A 19,967-nucleotide genomic window follows, 5' to 3' on the forward strand; every position below is an offset into this window, starting at 1 on the left:
TGACTCGGGTATCAGTTCATCAGTGCATTCGCCTTCTGGGGAAGATGGTTGCCTCCTACGAGGCTCTTCAGTACGGAAGATTTCATGCACGATCCTTTCAACTGGATCTCCTGGACAAGTGGTCGGGATCTCATCTGCACATGCACCAGAGGATTCGCCTGTCGCCAAAAGCCAGGATTTCACTCCTGTGGTGGCTACAATTGCCTCACCTTCTAGATTGCCCCAGGTTCGGGATTCAGGACTGGATCCTATTAACCATGGATGCAAGTCTCAGAGGTTGGGGCGCAGTCACCCAAGGGAAAACCTTCCAGGGAAGGTGGTCAAGTCTGAAATCCATTCTTCCAATCAACATTCTGGAACTAAGGGCCATGTACAACGGTCTTCTACAAGCGGCACATCTTCTACGAGATCGGCCCGTTTAGGTGCAGTCGGACAATGTAACGGCGATGACCTACATAAACCGACAGGGCGGTACGAAGAGCAGATCTGCAATATCAGAGGTAAACCGAATCCTCCTCTGGGCAAAAAGGCATGTGTTGGCGCTGTCAGGAATCTTCATTTTGGGAGTGGACATCTGGGAAGCTGACTTCCTCAGCAGACACGATCTCCATCCAGGAGAGTGGGGCCTCCATCTGGAGGTGTTCACGGAGGTGATAAATCTTTGGGGGGTACCTCAAATAGACATAATGGCCTCCCGTCTCAACAAGAAACTTCGGAGGTACCGTTCCAGGTCAAGAGACCCACAAGCAGTGGCGGTGGATGCCGTGGGTGTTCCAGTCAGTGTACGTGTTTCCTCCACTTCCACTCATTCCAAGGACTCTAAAAATCATAGAGAACAAGAGTTCAGGCAATCCTCATTGCTCCGGACTGGCCAAGAAGGGCTTGGTATGCGGAGATATTGCTGGAGGATCCGAGGCCTCTTCCTCTTTGGTAGTCCCTTCTGCAACAGGGGCCGTTCGCTTATCAAGACTTACCACGGCTACGTTTGACGGCATGGAGGTTGAACGCCAGATATTAGCTCAGAAGGGAATTCTGAACAAGGTTATTCCTAGCCTGATACAGGCTAGGGAAGGAGTAACGTCTAAACATCGTATTGGAAAAAGTATGTATCTTGGTGTGAATCCAAGAAGTTTCCTACGGTGGAGTTTCAACTGGGACGGTTTCTCTTCTTCCTGCAAACAGGTGTAGATATTGGCCTGAGTTTGGGATCCGTAAAGGTCCAGATTTCGGCCATATCCATTTTCTTCCAGAAACAACTGGCTTCCCTCCCTGAGGTTCAGACTTTCTTGAAATGGGTTGTGTACATCCAGCCTCCCTTTGTGCTGCCTACGGCACCCTGGGATCTTAACGTGCTTTTACAGTTCCCCCAATCGGATTGGTTTGAGCCTCTACAGGAGGTTGAGGTCAAGTTTCTCACGTGGAAGGCTGTCACTTTGTTGGCCTTAGCTTTTGCTAAACGTGTGTCAGAGTTGGGGGCTTTGTCTTGTAAAAGCCCCTACTTGATCTTTCATGAAGATAGAGCTGAGCTCCGTACACGTCAGCAGTTCCTTTCTAAGGTTGTGTTGGCATTTCATATCAACCAACCTATTGTGGTGCCAGTTGCTACTGACTCCTCAATTCCGTCAAAGTCCTTGGATCCCCAGCATTATCTCAAAGTATGTCCGTCTCCTCAGGCACAGTTTCCTAGACCGAGTTGGGTAGGAGGGGCATAGAGGGAGGAGCCAGCCCACACTATCAAAGTCTTAAAGTGCCCATGGCTCCTGGTGGACCCGTCTATACCCCATGGTACTAATATGGACCCCAGCATCCTCTACAGACTACGAGAAAAGGATTTACCGGTAGGTAATTAAAATCCTATTTTTGTGTGCAAAATAACCTTATAATCAACAAGTTTTAGATCAGAGTTATATATGTATTCTTTTAAACATTTTAATGTACAGCCTCTGATTGGAAAATGTGATGTGCTGCCGTTAATCCAAATAGTAACTCTGTAAACTGTTTTATTACAAAATAACCTATTTCCTCATATACTGTAGCACTGTCACAAGCTGTCATTTAACACAGTTGATAGGTCTTTGCTCTTGCAAAATGACAAAAAGCTTGAAATACATAAACCAACAACATTTACAGTTTTAGCCTTACAAGGATATTAGAAGCCAACTCAAAATGCTAAAATAGTCTAAAGTAGGGAGGCCAATCCCGGGCCTATTTTTCAATCCCGGGTATCAGGATTGAAAAAAAGTTCAATCCTGGGATTCTCGGGATACCCAGGATTGGGTTGAAGACTCACCCACCAAAGCCCAGCCCACACAAATACTCACCATCGTGGGTGGGAGCCGATCTACGGGCGGCGAGGAGCGGTCCGGGAGGCTGGCGCCAGACTCACCATCATCAGACTCACTCACCATCGCATGCTGCACGCCGCCTGCAGCATCGCATGCTGCAGGCGGCGTGGGTGGCAGGTGTCAGACTGTGCAGCGTGACCTCTGCCATCATGTCATGCTGCAACGTACGCCTTGCCGGGGGCAGGGGGGAGCCGGGCAGTGTCTGAGCCTCCTGAGGACGCTCAACGCTGCCCGGCGTTAAAAAAAACCAAAAAACAATGGGGCAGGTAAATACCGCAATCCCCGGGATTGGAGTTTACAATCCTGGAATTGAATCCCGGACGTTTTTTGGCCTATATTCTGGGATCCTCCCATTCCCGGGATTGTCCTCCTTAGTTTAAAGGTATCCGGATCACCACTTTAAGCAGTTATGTGGTCAGTGACCGTTTGGTGGCTTTCAGTATCTCGGCAGAATACATATCCCCTATATTTTGTTTAACCACTGACCATTCTCCCACCCCCCACCCCCCCAAAAAAAAGGTCAGAAATTGTGTCTTTTCATATAAGAAAGTTTAACATGTATTTTTTTAAATAATATATTTAAATATGATATTAAAACAAATTTTTATATATATATATATATATATATATATATATATATACATACATACAGAAAATTCAGCACTCACCATAGCAAGCTCACTTATCCTCACAACATCAATAAATGATGGGGGTTTCTTTAGTTAGTGAATTGGCCAGTGCATGGAAGCCTGCAAACCGATCGCCAAGGTACCCCACCTTCTTGCAGGTCCTACACTATCACAAAGTCTGGTGAGTGCTGAATTTTCTGTTTGTATATACAGGTTGAGTATCCCTTATCCAAAATGCTTGGGACCAGAAGTATTTTGGATATCGGATATTTCCGTATTTTGGAATAATTGCATACCATAATGTGATATCATGGCGATGGGACCTAAGTCTAAGCACAGAATGCATTTATGTCTCATATACACCTTAAACATACAGCCTGAAGGTCATTTAATACAATATTTTTAATAACTTTGTGTATTAAACAAAGTTTATGTACAGTGAAACATCAGAAAACAAAGGTTTCACTATCTCACTCTCACTCAAAAAGTCCGTATTTCGTAATATTCCATATTTCGGAATATTTGAATATGGGATACTCAACCTGTATTTAAGTAGGTGGCCATGGGCTACATGCACCCCACCCTATGAGTGGTGAGTGCAGACATTGAACCCCGCTGTGTGTGTGAGTATCCCTTATCCAAAATGCTTGGGACCAGAAGTATTTTGGATATCGTATTTTTCCGTATTTTGGAATAACTGCATACCATAATGAGATATCATGGCGATGGGACCCAAGTCTAAGCACAGAATGCATTTATGTTCCATATAGACCTTATACACACAGCCTGAAGGTCATTTTAGCCAATATTTTTAACAACTTTGTGCATTAAACTAAGTGTGTGTACATTCACACAATTCATTTATGTTTCATATACACCTTATACACACAGCCTGAAGGTCTTATAATACAATATTTTTAATAACTTTGTGTATTAAACAAAGTTTGTGTACATTGAGCCATCAGAAAACAAAGGTTTCACTATCTCAGTCTCACTAAAAATTTCCGTACTTCGGAATATTCCGTATTGCGGAATATTTGTATATGGGATACTCAATCTGTATGTATGTATATGTATCTCTCTCTCTCTCTCTATATATATATATATATACAGGTTGAGTATCCCATATCCAAATATCCGAAATACGGAATATTCCGAAATACAGACTTTTTTGAGTGAGTGTGAGATGGTGAAACCTTTGTTTTCTGATGGCTCAATGTACACAAACTTTGTTTAATACACAAAGTTATTAAAAATATTGTATTAAATGACCTTCAGGCTGTGTATATAAGGTGTATATGAAACATAAATGAATTGTGTGAATGCAGACACACTTTGTTTAATGCACAAAGTTATAAAAAATATTGGCTATAATGACCTTCAGGCTGTGTGTATAATGTGTATATGTAACATAAATGCATTATGTGCTTAGACTTGGGTCCCATCACCATGATATCTCATTATGGTATGCAATTATTCCAAAATACGGAAAAATCCGATATCCAAAATACCTCTGGTCCCAAGCATTTTGGATAAGGGATACTCAACCTGTGTGTATATATATATATATATATATATATATATACATACATACACACAGTATATATATGTGTGTGTGTGTGTGTGTGTGTGTGTGTGTGTATATGTATATACACACACACACACACACACTCAGGGGTCCATACCCCCATGTCCATAGGCCTCCATTGAAAAGACTTACCTCCCCCAAGTAGAAATAGCCCCTCCAGTGCAAAAATAAAAATCCCCAGCATTATCACCCTCATCCCCTACTGGTAATAGATCCCTGTAGCAGAGCCTTAACCCCCAATGTCAATGGCTCCCACTATTTAGTGCCCATCCCCTCCCCATGTGTCACTATATAGGTTATTTTGTTTGTTTGTTTTTGTTTGTTTGTTTATATATACCCCTCCCTACCCTTCAAAAAGTGGGTCTTCATACACCTTTCTTCCCACCCCTAGTGCCAAAAGATGTCTCCCTCATTACCCGCACCTGTGTTAGCCCCTCCCCCTCACCTTATTGTAGAGCGCAGCAGAGCATGGGTCACTGAGGACTGATCATCTGTCCCCCTGCTGCAACTAAGTTGTGCTGGGGGAGGACGATCTTCCCCTCTACTAACTCCGGAATGCTGCTCGCACAGCATTTTGGAGTGCGTTTTCAGGAGTGATACTGGCGGTCACAGACTGCAACAACACTCCCAGGGGGCCGCAGCAGGAGGAGGAAGTCTGTTTTGCACTTGCGCAGAATAGATTTCCTCCATACAAAAGCCTAAGAGAGAGCTAAAGTGGATGGAGATTAAGTACCAGTCAATCAGCTCCTAACTGCCATGTTACATGTTGTGTGTGAAAAATGACACCGGTTGGTTAGTACTTATATACGTCCACTTTATCTCTCTCCAAGGATTAGTAAATAGACTTTTACAGATGTAGCCAGGCTCATTGTTGCGTTGATGCAACAACTAGCTGAAACTATTCACACCCGTGACCCGTCAATGCATTGTGTATGGATCACGGGTGCGAATATAAGCGCCCACATCACAGCAACCTAGTGTGGTATATCTGTAAGTACTGTATTTAAACTTAGTTAAAAGCTTTCTGATGCAGTAAATATGCACAAAGTTTAATGAGCTTTCTCTTACGCCCTCGAGGATACAGGGGTTCTATTTAGTACCATGGGGTATAGATGGGTCCACTAGGAGCCATGGGCACTTTAAGAATTTGATAGTGTGGGTTGGCTCCTCCGTCTATGCCCCTCCTACCAGACTCAGTTTAGAAAGTGTGCCTGGAGGAGCCGGTCACGCTTATGGAAGCTCCTGAAGAGTTTTCTGTATTTATTTTATACTGTATGTTTGTTATTTTCAGGCAGGGCTGGATGGCACCAGCCTGCCTGCTTCGTGGGACTTAGGGGGGTGGGGGGAACGGCCCAACCTCTTGAAGGGTTAATGGTCCCGTTCCCCACTGACAGGACACTGAGCTCCTAAGGGAACTATTCGCAAGCCCCACCACGGTGAGCGTACATTCCCGCTGCACACCGCCACCCCTAACAGAGCCAGAAGAATGAAGAGTGGTAAGTACTAAGCCGGCGTCCCGGCTAGCGGGTCGCCGGCCATTATGGCGGCATGAGGGTACGGAGACGCACGGCTTCTAACCGGGGCGGAATGCGTCTCCAGACACAGTACACAGCTGCGTCTCAGTACACTGTACACAGTACCCACACTGGCAAAAACAGCATTACAACTGTTTTCTCTCCATTTTAAGCACCAGATTACCTCAGCCAGTATAAAAAAAGCGGGAAGACTGCGCCCCATTGAAGGGGCGGGGCTTCACTATGAGAGGATCCAGCAGCTCACCAGCGCCATTCTCCCTCTGCAGTGGACACAGACGCTGACTGACAGGGACGTGCAGCTCCTCCGGAGAGACTCCAGATTGCCTCAGCGGTACCAGGATGTTATAGCAGGGGTGGAGTGATTATTTGTGTACTAAGTTCCCTATCAAGGTACCTAGTCTGCGACCCGTCTAAGCTTGGCATTAGCGATAAGGGCACAGTGGGGGCTGGCTCCAAATAACTCAGTGTCTCCCTGAAGGGCTCTTTGTGGGTTAATTGTACTTAACCTTTTCCTGTGTGTGTGTGTGTGTGTGTGTGTGTGTGTGTGTGTGTGTGTGTGTGTGTGTGTGTGTGTGTGTGTGTGTGTGTGTGTGTGGTCACATTTACATTATATCAGGCAAAGAGTGTGTTTATTGTACAGCAGAGTGTTCCTCTTCACCAGACGGCTCACTACTGGGTACTCAGGGCAGTGCACCTTCCCAGAATAGCGGGGCTGAACAGGAATGGGTTAATTCCATTAAGGGAATGATCTCAAATATTTCTCTATCCCGCAATGAGAAAGAGACGCATTACTTAAGACAGACTGTGGATGAGTTTATGAGTAGAGACTCAGTCCCCAAACCAGCGTCTCAATCCCCTCCCATTTGTCCGCGAAAACGATCTCTGGCCCATATCCTGCAGTCTGACTGACAGGTCAGACATGGAGGAGGGCGAGGTGGATTTGGAATGGGGGGATGCTACTCTGTCACAGTTAATAGAGGCTATCAGAGATGTTCTGCAAATTCCTGATAAGGTGTCAGAGGAGTGTGAAGAATCTTATTTTAATGTAAAAAATAAGACCTCAGTCACTTTTCCTGCGTCAAAGGAATTAAATAACCTGTTTGAAGAACCGTGGGTTAATCCTGATAAGAAATTTCAAATCCCTAAAAGGTTAATCTCATCTTTTCTTTTTCCTCTGGAGGATAGGAAAAAATTGGAAAATCCACCAATAGTGGATGCATGAGTCTCTAGGCTGTCAAGAAAAATTGTATTGCCTGTCCCTGATGCAACCTCCCTAAAAGATACGGCTGATCGTAAAATTGAGACTACACTCAAATCATTGTACACAGCTGCTGAGGTGGCCCAGAGACCCACTATTGCATGTGCGTGGATCACAAAAGCCATTGCTAAATGGTCAGGTAACCTAATTGAGGGGTTAGATTCTTTGTCTAGGGGGGATGTTGTTTTACTCCTGCAGCATATTCAATACTCTGCAAACTTTATGGTTTAAGCCATAAAAGAGATTGGGTTGCTTAATGCACGCACCACCGCTATGGCACGCAGGGGCTTGTCAGTGGGCTGCTGATGCAGACTCCAGGAAAGGCATGGAAGGCCTACCATTCCAAGGAGAGGCCTTGTTTGGAGACTAACTAGACAAATGGATCTCCAAAGCTACTGCGGGTAAGTCTACGTATCTTCCTTCCGCAGCTCCCCCAGCTTATTCAGCTTCAAATTTACAGTCCTTTCGAACAGCCAAGTTTAAGGGAAAATCCAGAGGCGCTTCTACCGCCTCCAGAGGCGCAAGAGGTAAACCATGCAAACCGGCAACTGCAGGTGCTCAGGAACAGAGCTCAGGCTCTGCTTCCTCAAAGCCTTCAGCATGACGGTTGACCGCGAGGCCTGGAAGACTGTCAGGTGGGAGCCTGACTAAAGTTCTTCATTCACATCTGGTCAAGTTCGTGCCGGGATCCCTGGGTAATATATCTTATTTCCCAGGGCTACAGACTGGAGTTCCAAGAGCTCCCACCTCACAGATTCTTCAAATCATGCTTACCAGCTTCACAAGAGGCAAGTATAACTTTACAGCAGGCCATCCTAAAACTGGTACAGACTCAAGTCATCGTTCCAGTTCCACCTCATCTATACAAGAGGTACTATTCCAACTTGTTTGTAGTACCGAAACCGGATTGTTCGGTACGACCAATTCTGAACCTCAAGTCCTTGAACCCGTTCTTAAGAGTGTTCAGGTTCAAGATGGAGTCTCTGAGAGCGGTGATCTCAGGTCTGGAGGAAGGGGAATTCCTAGTGTCTCTGGATATCAAGGATGCGTACCTTCACATTCCAATCTGGCCGCCTCATCAGGCTTATCTACGGTTTGCCTTGCAAGACTGTCACTACCAGTTCCATGCCCTGCCATTTGGTCTCTCCACGGCACCGATTGTGTTCACCAAAGTGATGGCAGAAATTATGTTTCTACTCCGCAAGCAGGGAGTGCACATAATCCCGTACCTGGACGATCTTCTGATAAAGGCGCCGTCCAGGGAGAGGTTGCTGTACAGCCTTGGCCTCTCAACCATACTTCTCCAGGATCACGGGTGGATTCTGAACCTTCCGAAATCTCACCTAGAGCCAACACGAAGGCTCCCATTCCTGGGAATGATACTGGACACAGAGTCGCAGAAAGGGTTCCTTCCGTTGGAAAAGTCGATGGTTTGGGATGTCCTGAAGCCAACCCGGATATCGGTGCATCTATGCATTCGCCTGCTTTGGAAAATGGTGGCCTCTTACGAGGCGCTTCAATATGGAAGGTTTCACGCAAGACCCTTCCAGCTCGATCTGTTGGACGTCCGGATCGCATCTTCACATGCACCAGAGAATTCCTCTGTCGCCAAAAGCAAGGATCTCCCTTCTGTGGTGGCTACAGACCTCTCACCTCGTCGAGGGTCGGAGGTTCGGAATTCAGGACTGGATCCTGTTAACCCACGGATGCAAGCCTCCGAGTTTGGGGAGCAGTCATCCAGGGAGTGCAGTTTCAAGGAAGATGGTCAAGTCAGGAAGTCATCCTTCCAATCAACATTCTGGAACTCAGGACCATATACAACGCCCTTCTGCAGGCCTCTTATCTTCTTCAGGATCGGGCCATTCAAGTCCAGTCGGACAATGTGACGGCAGTGACGTACATAAACCAACAGGGTGGAACAAAAAGCAGAGCAGCAATGTCAGAGGTGTCAAGAATTCTACTCTGGGCATAAAAAACAAAACACTGTGGCATTGTCAGCGGTCATCATTTCGGGTGTCGACAACGGGGAAGCAGACTTCCTCAGCAGACACGACCTGCACCCGAGGTAGTGGGGCCTTCACCCGGAAGTGTTCAGGTGCTTGACATGTCGGTGGGGATATCCACAAATCGACATGATGGCCTCTCGTCTCAACAAGAAGATCAATCGTTATTGTTCTAGGTAGAGAGACTGACAGGCAGTGGCGGTAGACGCTCTGATGATTACATGGGTCTATCAGGTGGTGTACGTGTTTCCTCCACTTCCTCTGATACCAAGGATTCTCAAATGAAAAAAAAAGGGAGAAGGTTCAAGCAATGCTCATTGCTCCAGACTGGCCAAGAAGGGCCTGGTACATGGACCTTCTGGAGATGCTCCTCGTGGATCCGTGGCCTCTACCTCGTCGCGAGGATCTTCTGCAACAGGGCCGTTCGTCTATCAGGACTTACTGTGGCTACGTTTGACGGCAAGGAAATTGAACGGCTGATTCTAGCCAGAATAGGGATCCCTAATAAAGTTATCCCGACTATGATCCAAGCCAGGAAGGTGGTAATGTCTAAACATTACCACCTTATTTGGAAGAAATACGTCTCTTGGTGTGAGTGCAGAAATTTCTGCGATGGAATTTCATCTTTTTCTGCAGGCAGGTGTGGATGTGGGCCTACGTCTGGGCTCCATAAAAGTCCAGATTTCGGCCTTGTCCATTTTCTTTCAAAAACAATTGGCTTCTCTCCCTGAGGTCCAGATGTTCTTGAAACTTGTTTTACACATCCAACCTCTCTCTGTGCCTCCCACGGCACCTTGGGACCTTAATTCGGTGCTGCAGTTTCTCTGATCGGACTGGTTTGAACCTTTACAGGAGGTAGATGTAGAATATCTTACGTGGAAGACCGTCATACTGTTGGCCTTGGCTTCAGCAAGACGTATGGTGGAGCTGGGGGCCTTGTCTCACAAGAGTCCCTATTTAATTTTCCATGAGGGCAGAGCTGAACTCAGGACTCGTCAGCAATTTCTTCCTAAAGTGGTGTCTGCGTTTCACATTAACCAACCTATTGTGGTTTCAGTTATCACCGACACTTCCGCTACTTCAAAGTTTTTGGGTGTTGTGAGGGCTGTGAAGGTATACGTAAAGAGGACAGCTTGTCACAGGAAATCTGACTCGCTGTTTGTTCTATATGATCCTAATAAAACTGGGTGTCCTGCTTCAAAGCAGACATTTGCACGATAGATGCTCATGTTCGCTATCCAGCATGTTTATTCCACGGCAGGTTTGCCGGTTCCAAAATCTGTGCAGGCCCACTCTACTAAATCGGTGTTTTCTTCCTGGGTGGCTGCCCGGGGTGACTCGGCTTTACAACTCTATCGAGCGGCTACTTGGTCTGGTTCGAACACTTTTGCTGAGTTCTACAAGTTTGATACTTTGGCCTCTGAGGACCTTCAGTTTGGGTTGTGCAGGAACCTCAGCACTCTCCCACCCAGTTTGGGAGCTTTGGTACATCCCATGGTACTAAATGGAACCCCAGTATACTCTAGGACAGTGGTTCTCAAACTCGGTCCTCAGGACCCCACACAGTGCATGTTTTGCAGGTAACCCAGCAGGTGCACAGGTGTATTAATTACTCACTGACACATTTTAAAAGGTCCACAGGTGGAAATAATTATTTCACTTGTGATTCTGTGAGGAGACCTGCAAAACATGCACTGTGTGGGGTCCTGAGGACCGAGTTTGAGAACCTGTGCTCTAGGACGTAAGAGAAAATAGGATTTTAATTACCTACCTGTAAATCCTTTTCTCGTAGTCCGTAGAGGATACTGGGCGCCCGCCCAGTGCTTCGTTCTTCCTGCTCTGTTACTTGTTAAGTATTGTTGGTTCAGCTGTTGCTGTTCCTGTTTAAAGTTGGGTTAGCATAGCTTTCCTCTGTTTTGTGTGTGCTGGTTCGGAATCTCACCACTATCTTTATCTATCCTTCTCTCAAAGTATGTCCGTCTCCTTGGGCACAGTTTCCTAGACTGAGTATGGTAGGAGGGGCATAGAGGGAGGAGCCAGCCCACGCTATCAAATTCTTAAAGTTCCCAAGGCTCCTAGTGGACCTGTCTATACCCCATGGTAATAAATGGAACCCCAGTATCCTCTACGGACTACGAGAAAAGGATTTACCGGTAGGTAATTAAAATCCTAATTTTTTTATGTTCAAATAATGTATGTCATATCTAAAAACTGTTTGATGGCATTACTGCATCAGTCGTAACCTTTTGTGTTTTCTAAAGAATAGCAATATTAGCACGGTATCACCAGTCACCATGAACATATGAAAATATTTAATGAAAGCATTTTCTCTAGGCTGAGTGTGCTGTAGAAATACTCCCAGCAAGACAACACTATAGACACAGCAATATATCCTGGGTGTAGTATGGTATGCCGGCGGCCGTGATCCCGACCGCCGGCATACCGACAGCGTGGCGAGCGCAAATGAGCCCCTTGCGGGCTCACTGCGCTCGCTATTTATTCTCCCTCCAGGGTGGTCGTGGACCCCCAAGAGGGAGAAAAAGTGTCGGTATGCCGGTGCCGGTGTACTGTGTGCCTGGATCCCGACAGCTGGCAAACTGAAGACCACCCATATATCCTTGTATTATTTGTTGATGCAGAGCATTAGCCTGATAGTGTTCCCTCTGTGGGTGTAATTCTTTCTATGCTGATGTAAATGCCATACAGTATGCAGTTTGTGCACATTAGGCCCTAGAGTTAGATCCAATTCAATGTTCTATTTCCCATGTTGAACATTAATTGATTACTAAGTAGTATTTTAAAGAATATTTTCTTCTCATTGCATCAAGTAAAAAGTGTAATGAACAGGATTTAATTTCAGCTGCAAGATTCCCGCCCTTCTACCGTTTTGCTCCTTTTGTACATCCCCAAATACAGTATACTGTAATTCTGTTTTATGTGTTTAATACATGTATGGAATCTGTCTTCCAGAATGCTTTGTGTTTTTAACAATTTTTGTCACTCAATGTCTAAGGCAGGCCTGGCCAACGTGTGGCTCTCCAGCTGTGAAATTACACATCATAGCCCACAGTTTTTGCATTTCCTAATAGCAAAACTAGTAGTGCTTGCTGAGACATGTAGTTTCAAAACAGCTGGAGAGACATCGGTTGGCCAGGCCTGGCCTAAAGTATACTGGATTGTAGAACAAAATAATCCGTCCCTCCCCACACTATTCCTCACAGTCCCGCCTTGCTCATCTCAGGGATTGCACTTGATAACAATTCAGGATCATTTGTGATTGCGTGATATTATCACCAACAGCAGTTTTACTATCGTATTATGTTTATTCAGATCACCCAAGAAGCTGAGAAAGCTCCACATTACGTGTGAAGGAACGATTGAAGGTAATGGACATGGAATGTTGCAGGTGAGTACTTGGTAGTGGTACCTTGATAGTGATCTATATCCATTTAATGCATCCATGCAACTGTATAGTATGCATGCTAATTTAAGAAAGAGTCGTACCATTTTTAGGAGCCCAAAATATATTGTAACATTTAAAATAGGTTGTATACCCCCTTGCTGATGCTTTTGCAGCAAGTTTAAATAAAGCTGAGGCATTTCTGCGCCTGAGAAGTGGCAAATGATTGGTAGATCATAGCTCATTTATTTTTTTTATTTCCTGGTTTACATTTCTACTCACTCATGCTAATTTATAATGTGTTCTTTCACTGTGTGTTCAGCAATCATTCTGATGTTTCCCTGTGCTAGTCCAGAACTATGCTTCAGATAAGGAATTGATGCCCTGGCGCTACTGCTCAGCAAGGAAATGCAAAGCAGGGAGGCGCCGGCTTGGAGAGGCGCTCTCCCTGCTCTGCTGCTGTCTGCGGTGATGTGAAGTGGTGCCGGCTATTGCTGCACCTGTCAAAACTCTGACAGGAAGCGCGTCTCTCCTCTTCAGTCCGCCCCTACTCTCTTCGCTCCTCTCTGTTGCACCTGTGAATCTCCGCAGCCCTGTTGGTGGTGAACCAGACAGCCATCGGGCACTAGGACCTAGCGGCTTCCTGAAGCCCCAACAGGTTCTGCCTGCTTCCAATGGCAGGAAACACACTGCTATGGTGGCCAGCCAGGTCAGTGGCTAATGTGGTGAGGGGAAAAATAATATGGAGGCTGTCCTAACAGGATTTAGAGTGGGGAGATGGGGGATGTGCATTGTCACCATGTGTACTGTTTGTCCCTCTATCATCGCACATATATGCCTGCGTATGTCCCTCTGTCACCCCACTTGAATGGCTCTGTCACCCTGCATATGTTCCCCCGTCACCCCACATACATGCCTCCGTGTCACCCCACATATATGCCTCTGTCACCCCACATATATGCCTCTCTGTCACCCCTAATATACGTCTCTCTGTAACCCTGCATACCTCTTACCTCCACCCCCTTCCCCTATCATGGTTCCCACCCAGTCATTTTTTTCTGGATCAGCCTTTGCTGTGTCTGGGTGGCATTATGTGTAAGGGGCACTACTACTGGGGGCATTGTGTCAAGGGCACTACTAATATGGGCATTATGTTTATAAGCGGCACTACTACTGTGGGCATTATGTGTATAAGCTGCACTGCTACTGTGGGAATTGTGTATTAGCGGTACTACTATTGTGGGCATTATGTGTATTAGCAACAGTACTACTGTGGGCATTACGTGCATAAGCGGCACTACTACTGTGGCCATTGTGTGTGTATATTGGTCACTACTAATGTGGGCACTGTATAAGGGGCACTACTGCGTGGCATATTATATAAGGGGCACTACTGTGTGTCGTAATGTGTATAAGGAGTATTACTGTGTAACATGAATAACACATGTGATGTAATATGAATTAGGGGCACTATGTGCAGTGTACTTTAAGATTTGCTACTTTGTGGTGTATTTTGAAATGGGGGTACTATTGTGTGACCACGCACCTTCCCTGTGAGACCACACCCCTATGAAACCACACGCCTTTGGTGTGCACTGTGCCTTTCTGAAGTGTGGGTGGGAGGGAGAACACATGTATAGTTTGCAGGGGGCGCCGAACACCCTACCACTACCCCTGGTTACAGCAAGAGATTTCGTATTTGGATTTTGCCTGCCCATAACACATTCACATCTGAGTTTCTTGGCAGCTATCTGTGCATTTGATGCTTCCCCTCAGCTGCTGTAATGTTAGTAATGCCTTGTAAATCAGCACTATATAATACATTCCCATTCCAAGTGTTTTGACAGGTGCAAAGTGGTCCCTGGGACCGTTTCTCCCTCCGTGTCTTGTAGACCAGTGACCCTTTTTTTTTTTTCTTTTTTACAAATGACACAGAATCATATGGCATAGACAGCTAAAGGCCAATAGGTTTTATTGTTGATGTGAGATTGATAGATCTGTCTTTGAAAACTGTGTTTACCAGGGTATGGAAGTGTGATATGAATGTTACCTAATGTAAATGTTTAGTTGTTCAGTTCCCTTGTGAAGTTTTGTCCTTCTTTAAAAAGGCTCAAGATTTCCATCATCCAGCTGCTCTACCAGTACACTTTCTGGCTCATTTGATCCTGTGCAATCTCTCCTAACTTTCCTCAATCCCCGGCAAATTGCTATTTGGACATCTAGTGGTAAAACTGGGGGATGCTATGTCCTTCAGTGGATACATCTGTCACGCACAGTTGATTATTGTATAAATGTTCAGTTATTGCACGCTTTGTCCAGTTTTTCAACAACTGGTTAAAACCAATACCGAAGACTTTTGTTGCGTTCTACAGACTTAGCTGTGTTATTTAGTAATTTATGTGATTACGATTTAATTACTGAATACTATGTGTACTCTTCCTGGTTGAGATGATCAATGGAAGGGAGATGTGGGCAAGTGTACTTGACCTAAATGTTTCAGTAACATGGTATACTTAGTGGGTTTCATTATGCTTTTCTATATTCTGGTTTGAAGTGCTGACTGGACTGATATCCTTTCCAAGAGGTGCTATCCAGAATTGTTTTAAAAATATGTATTTTACCATTTTTATTTATTTTTTGGCGAAGAAAATGTTTAAATTGTAGAACATAAAAGCCAAAATACAAATTTCTGTTTATTATGATCTTTAGCAGAGAAATTGCCATTTAGTGCAGTATATAATGTGCACCTCCGCTGATTGTACACCCTGCCAGCACCGACCTACGCAGTGCACCCTAGATGGTTACCTCAGATGACTCCTCTGGGCAGGATGTACTTCACATGGATCTTTGCATACAGGTTATATCATAAACTACACAAGTGTCAGTCCTCCCATAAATGCATTGGGCCCTTTTATGGCTCACCTCCCACAGTGTAAACTTTGTAGTGTGCCCAACATGGCTGCCTCATCTGGTATGCTTGTGGTTGGGACGAAAAATATGTGGACCTGACAGTTTTATTGGGACCCTACTCTGGGTGTTAGGGTGCTGCATTTATCCTATTGTGCTTCTTCTCTTTTAGTGGTGGGCTATTCCACCCAGGGTAATCCCACGCAGTGCGCCCAAGATGGCTGCCTCACCTGGTACTTTGTGAGGGTGGAATGCACAACCCTTGGAAGTTGTTACCCACAATGTCTACACCAATCCTGCATTATGCTTACTGTACGCTCTAGATTTTCTTTTTTTAAGTCTGTGTGGCTTGTCTATCGCTGTATTACTTAAATCTTCTGTATTATGTGCATTGTTTTTGATGTCTGTAAAGCGCATTGAGTCCTGTTGGAGAAAAAGCCCTATATAAATACAATTATTATTATTATATGGCTGCTGTGTATTCAGGGGATGGTATCTGGATCCCGGCGCTTGGGGCATCCCAACGTGCAGAATACTGACACCTTGTAGATAAGTGTTCTAAACCTACCCCTTTAACCCCAAACTCTCTCTGTAGCCTATCTCTAACTGGTGGGCACTTAGTGCCTAACCCTCCCTCCCACCTGCAGTAAAGCTAACCCGCCACAGAAAACTTCTGATCGGGATGCTGACAGTCGTGATTCCGATGCAGACATTGTGATCGATGTCGGTCTTCTGACCCATGTCAGGACTGCCAGCATCCCGAATGTCGGTATGCTGACTGGATCCCCTAGGAACGGCCTTGATTTTTCCAAATGCAGGTGATGGCGCTGGCTTTGTCAGACTGTATGTTCATTTAATATGCCTCAGCCATCATCAAGCAATTGCTCCTTGCCTCAGCTACCCAACTATCCGTTATCTGCTATTGGAAATCCTATTACGAAGAGCAAATTGTCCGCTGATTAATGTAAAAAGCAGCTTTGGACCAGCTGTGTGTTTATATTTCCGCTGAGGTGTGCCGGTCTGTGCATAGAGGTGGCTGCATTTTGCAGGGAGCAGTAGTGGGGACAAGCTGAGGAAACACTATTTAAATGAGCTGTGGAAAATGTTTTTATTTTGCTAAGAAAATGTTGGGCTAAGAGATAAAGGGGTGGAGAGGACACTTGTGAGCAGTGTAATAAAAAAAATTCTCAAACGCGCGCACAAATTTACTATATGTAAGGAAGACCTTCGTATTGTCCCCTCACACTGATTACGTGATGTCTCACATGATGATAAATGCAGTATTTAGCAGAAAGACTAGAAGGTTGATGCTATTGAGGGGTGTACAAGTCGTAGCACTGTAGTGGTAGGAGGCTGGTTTGTGGTGTGAAATTACAGCTTTGCACAGTGCATCTCTGTAGGCTTTGCAGTAGCAGAGACAGAAGAGAGTGTGCACTTTGATGTGTACAGGTTTGACCATCCAGCCACACCTATGTATAACCAAAGACATTTTGTTAGTTGCAATTTTGTAAACTACCCTCAGCAAATGTAATTACTAAACACACAAACCACCAACTCCTACCTACAGACCGTCGCTGACAATAAATACCTCACATAGCTGTCCTGGCTCATCAGGAAGAACTCGTAACACTTTGCATCTCTGTTGCAAAGCATAAAATAAAATACAGGTTGAGCTGTGTGCAGTGGGTGCAGGGCCTTGGTGTTAATTTACTAGGAAAGTGGGTGAGATGTGTGAGGATCCCCACTACAGTGCACCACTTACACTTTCCCTTAGCTCTCCCCTCCTGGATCTAAAAGTAGTGAAAAAGAAGTAAACAAAAGTGTGCTGGTATTGCAACCAAGCAAAATTTATTTTATGGAGCTACTTAAGTTACTGATTTTAGTCCACAAAAGGTAGTGCCCCATTAAAAGTACACAGGTCTGAACTCATTCTGAGACATGCACATTTTAAGTGTACGATTGTGGATACAAATCATACTATAAAATAAAAATATAAAATGTTTTATTGTGATATACTAGTTAAAAGGAAATCTGTTTTTTCTGGACAGGTGGATTTTGCCAACCGCTCTGTAGGTGGTGGTGTGACCGGCTCAGGTCTAGTCCAGGAAGAGATCCGCTTCATCATCAATCCTGAGCTGATAGTATCACGCCTCTTTACCGAAGAGTTAGAGCCCAACGAGTGTCTTATTATAACAGGTCAGTCTGCATCCATGATGCCAAAGAAAATCCTTTTGAGAATCACTATTGTTGAAGAGTTAGTAAGTGGATATTATAGCTGCATTTCAGAATATTAACACTCTACTTACGAAGCCAGGTTCTCTGCTGCGGGGTACACTGGGCTCCACAAGGATTAACATCGGGGTGTAGAGGAGTAGCTCAAAGCTTTTTACTGTTCCCAAGATGCACAGCGCTGCCTCCTCTATAACCCCACCTCCATGCACAGGGAGCTCAGTTTGTAAGTTGGTGCCAATGCAGTATGCAGGCACTTAACAAGGGGCTGCCTTAGGCAGCCTATTCAGAGCTTAATTTCAGAAGAAACAGAAGAAATTCTTGTACAGAAACTACAGGGCTGCAGCAGGCAAAGTCTCATAGACTTCCCTGCGTGCAGCTCCGTCACCCCAGCGGCGCTGTAGGCTCTGGCTTCTTCTTCTAACCAGGAGTCACACACACGCCGCCGTCTACCGGATCGCGGAACCGCAGACAAGGGGGAAGTAAGGGGCTCCAGTGGCCGCATTTACCGCGATCAAGCGCGGCCGTGTTAGGCGGGCCGCGCACGGGCGTGGACACTGAATACTGGGCAGCCGCTCCACTAGCCACCAGGGTCAAGTTATGGGCACAGGTCAGGGGGAAATCTTATTATAAACCCCCGTTTTTACACTGCCCGCAAACCCGGTGGGGATGCCAGCAGGGGGAGCAGGTCGGACCTGAGGCCCCTCCCCCCAGCCCAGGGTGCCATTTCAGCAATGTTCCCGCCCTGGATCTGCTTCTCTCTCCCTCATTCCCGGTCAGCAGCCATTACAGACAGAGCCTTGCTGTTCCTGGGACTGCTAGGGCAAATCCTCCTCTGTGGAACCGCCTGATTGCCAGTGCTGTGCTTCCTACGGGACACTTAAGTATTCTACCATCTCTGCCTTGTCGGTTTGGTTTCAGAGAAAAATTGCTACCCTACCTGATGTCCATACATTCACACAGGGTGTGTTGCGGATTCAGCCTCTTTATGTGCCACCTGTGGCCCCTTGGGATCTGTCTGTGGTTTTGGAGGCTTTGCTAGAGTCTCCATTCAAACCTCTTGCATCTGCTGATCTTAAGTGGCTTTCGCTTAAGGTCCTATTCTTGCTGGCGATTGCTTCAGCTAGAAGGGTCTCGGACTTGGGTGCCTTATCCTGTAAGTCCCCCTATTTGATTCTTCACTGTGACCGGGCGGTTCTTAGAACGCGGACAGGTTATTTACCTAAGGTGGTGTCTTCCTTCCACCTTAACCAGGAGATTGTGGTTCCGGCCTCTATTTGGACAGTTGGGAGATATTTTTTTACAGTGCCAAACAGAATCACATCACAAAATGGCAAAAGAATAACTGCTCAGCAGCCATTTACTCTGTGCTTTTCTTGTCTATGGTTGCACTGTCGGAGACAGTGGCAAATTAGCATTGTATTGTATTGTATTTTGTTTGCTGGTCATCCTAATGCAGTGTAGTACTTCAGGAGAGAGATGGATTTAAAAAAAAAAAACACAGGAAACTTAACATGGTTAAGATTCATTGAGCCACCTTGTATTCCTGGCTCTGAGGAAGCTGTAAAATTGACCTTATATGTACATAAAATAGCTTTCTTGTAACTTCAATTTGTTGGATTTGTTTTACATTCATTCAATCTCACATTCTCATCCATTCAATCTGAAGATTAAAAAAAAAAAAAATTCTTGAAGTTACCATGTTTTGCAAAACATTAAGTTCACACTTCCTACAGAAAGCCTTCCCACTTTACATTAGGTTTTAAGTTACTATTGTTTGCTTGGGAAATCACCCTACATAGTGTATGTAAAATCCCTCTGTCTGCCTTAGTTCCCATTATTATCTTCACATGTAATGATATACAGTATGTGTGTGTGGCAACAATTCGTCTGCAGTCCTATGGGAGTGCTTCAGGCTTGGACCTCCCAAATGTCCTTGAAGATATTACTTAATTATGGAATCCGGAACCCTGTGAGAATTACTATTGCTAAGGCATTTTTTAATTATTTTTTGGTCGAGTCGCCAAGGGCTTCTGTTCCTGTCGCCAGTTTATGGAGTCTATTACGGTGTGT

At 45.3% G+C, this 19,967-nt stretch overlaps 1 protein-coding gene across 8 annotated transcripts in view; it reads left to right on the top strand.

The window, feature by feature from the left end:
- The window catches only part of PARG (poly(ADP-ribose) glycohydrolase), a 330,974-nt gene that overhangs the window by 261,058 nt on the left and 49,949 nt on the right, over window positions 1-19,967 (top strand). For all 8 annotated transcript variants that reach the window (XM_063958841.1, XM_063958842.1, XM_063958844.1 and 5 more), the window contains 2 exons: window positions 12,689-12,764; window positions 17,714-17,861. In XM_063958841.1, the coding sequence (XP_063814911.1) occupies window positions 12,689-12,764; window positions 17,714-17,861 (224 nt within the window). The remainder of the gene's footprint in view (window positions 1-12,688; window positions 12,765-17,713; window positions 17,862-19,967) is intronic.

This window comes from Pseudophryne corroboree, chromosome 3 (genome assembly GCF_028390025.1).
Source record: "Pseudophryne corroboree isolate aPseCor3 chromosome 3, aPseCor3.hap2, whole genome shotgun sequence".
Lineage (NCBI taxonomy): Eukaryota > Metazoa > Chordata > Amphibia > Anura > Myobatrachidae > Pseudophryne > Pseudophryne corroboree.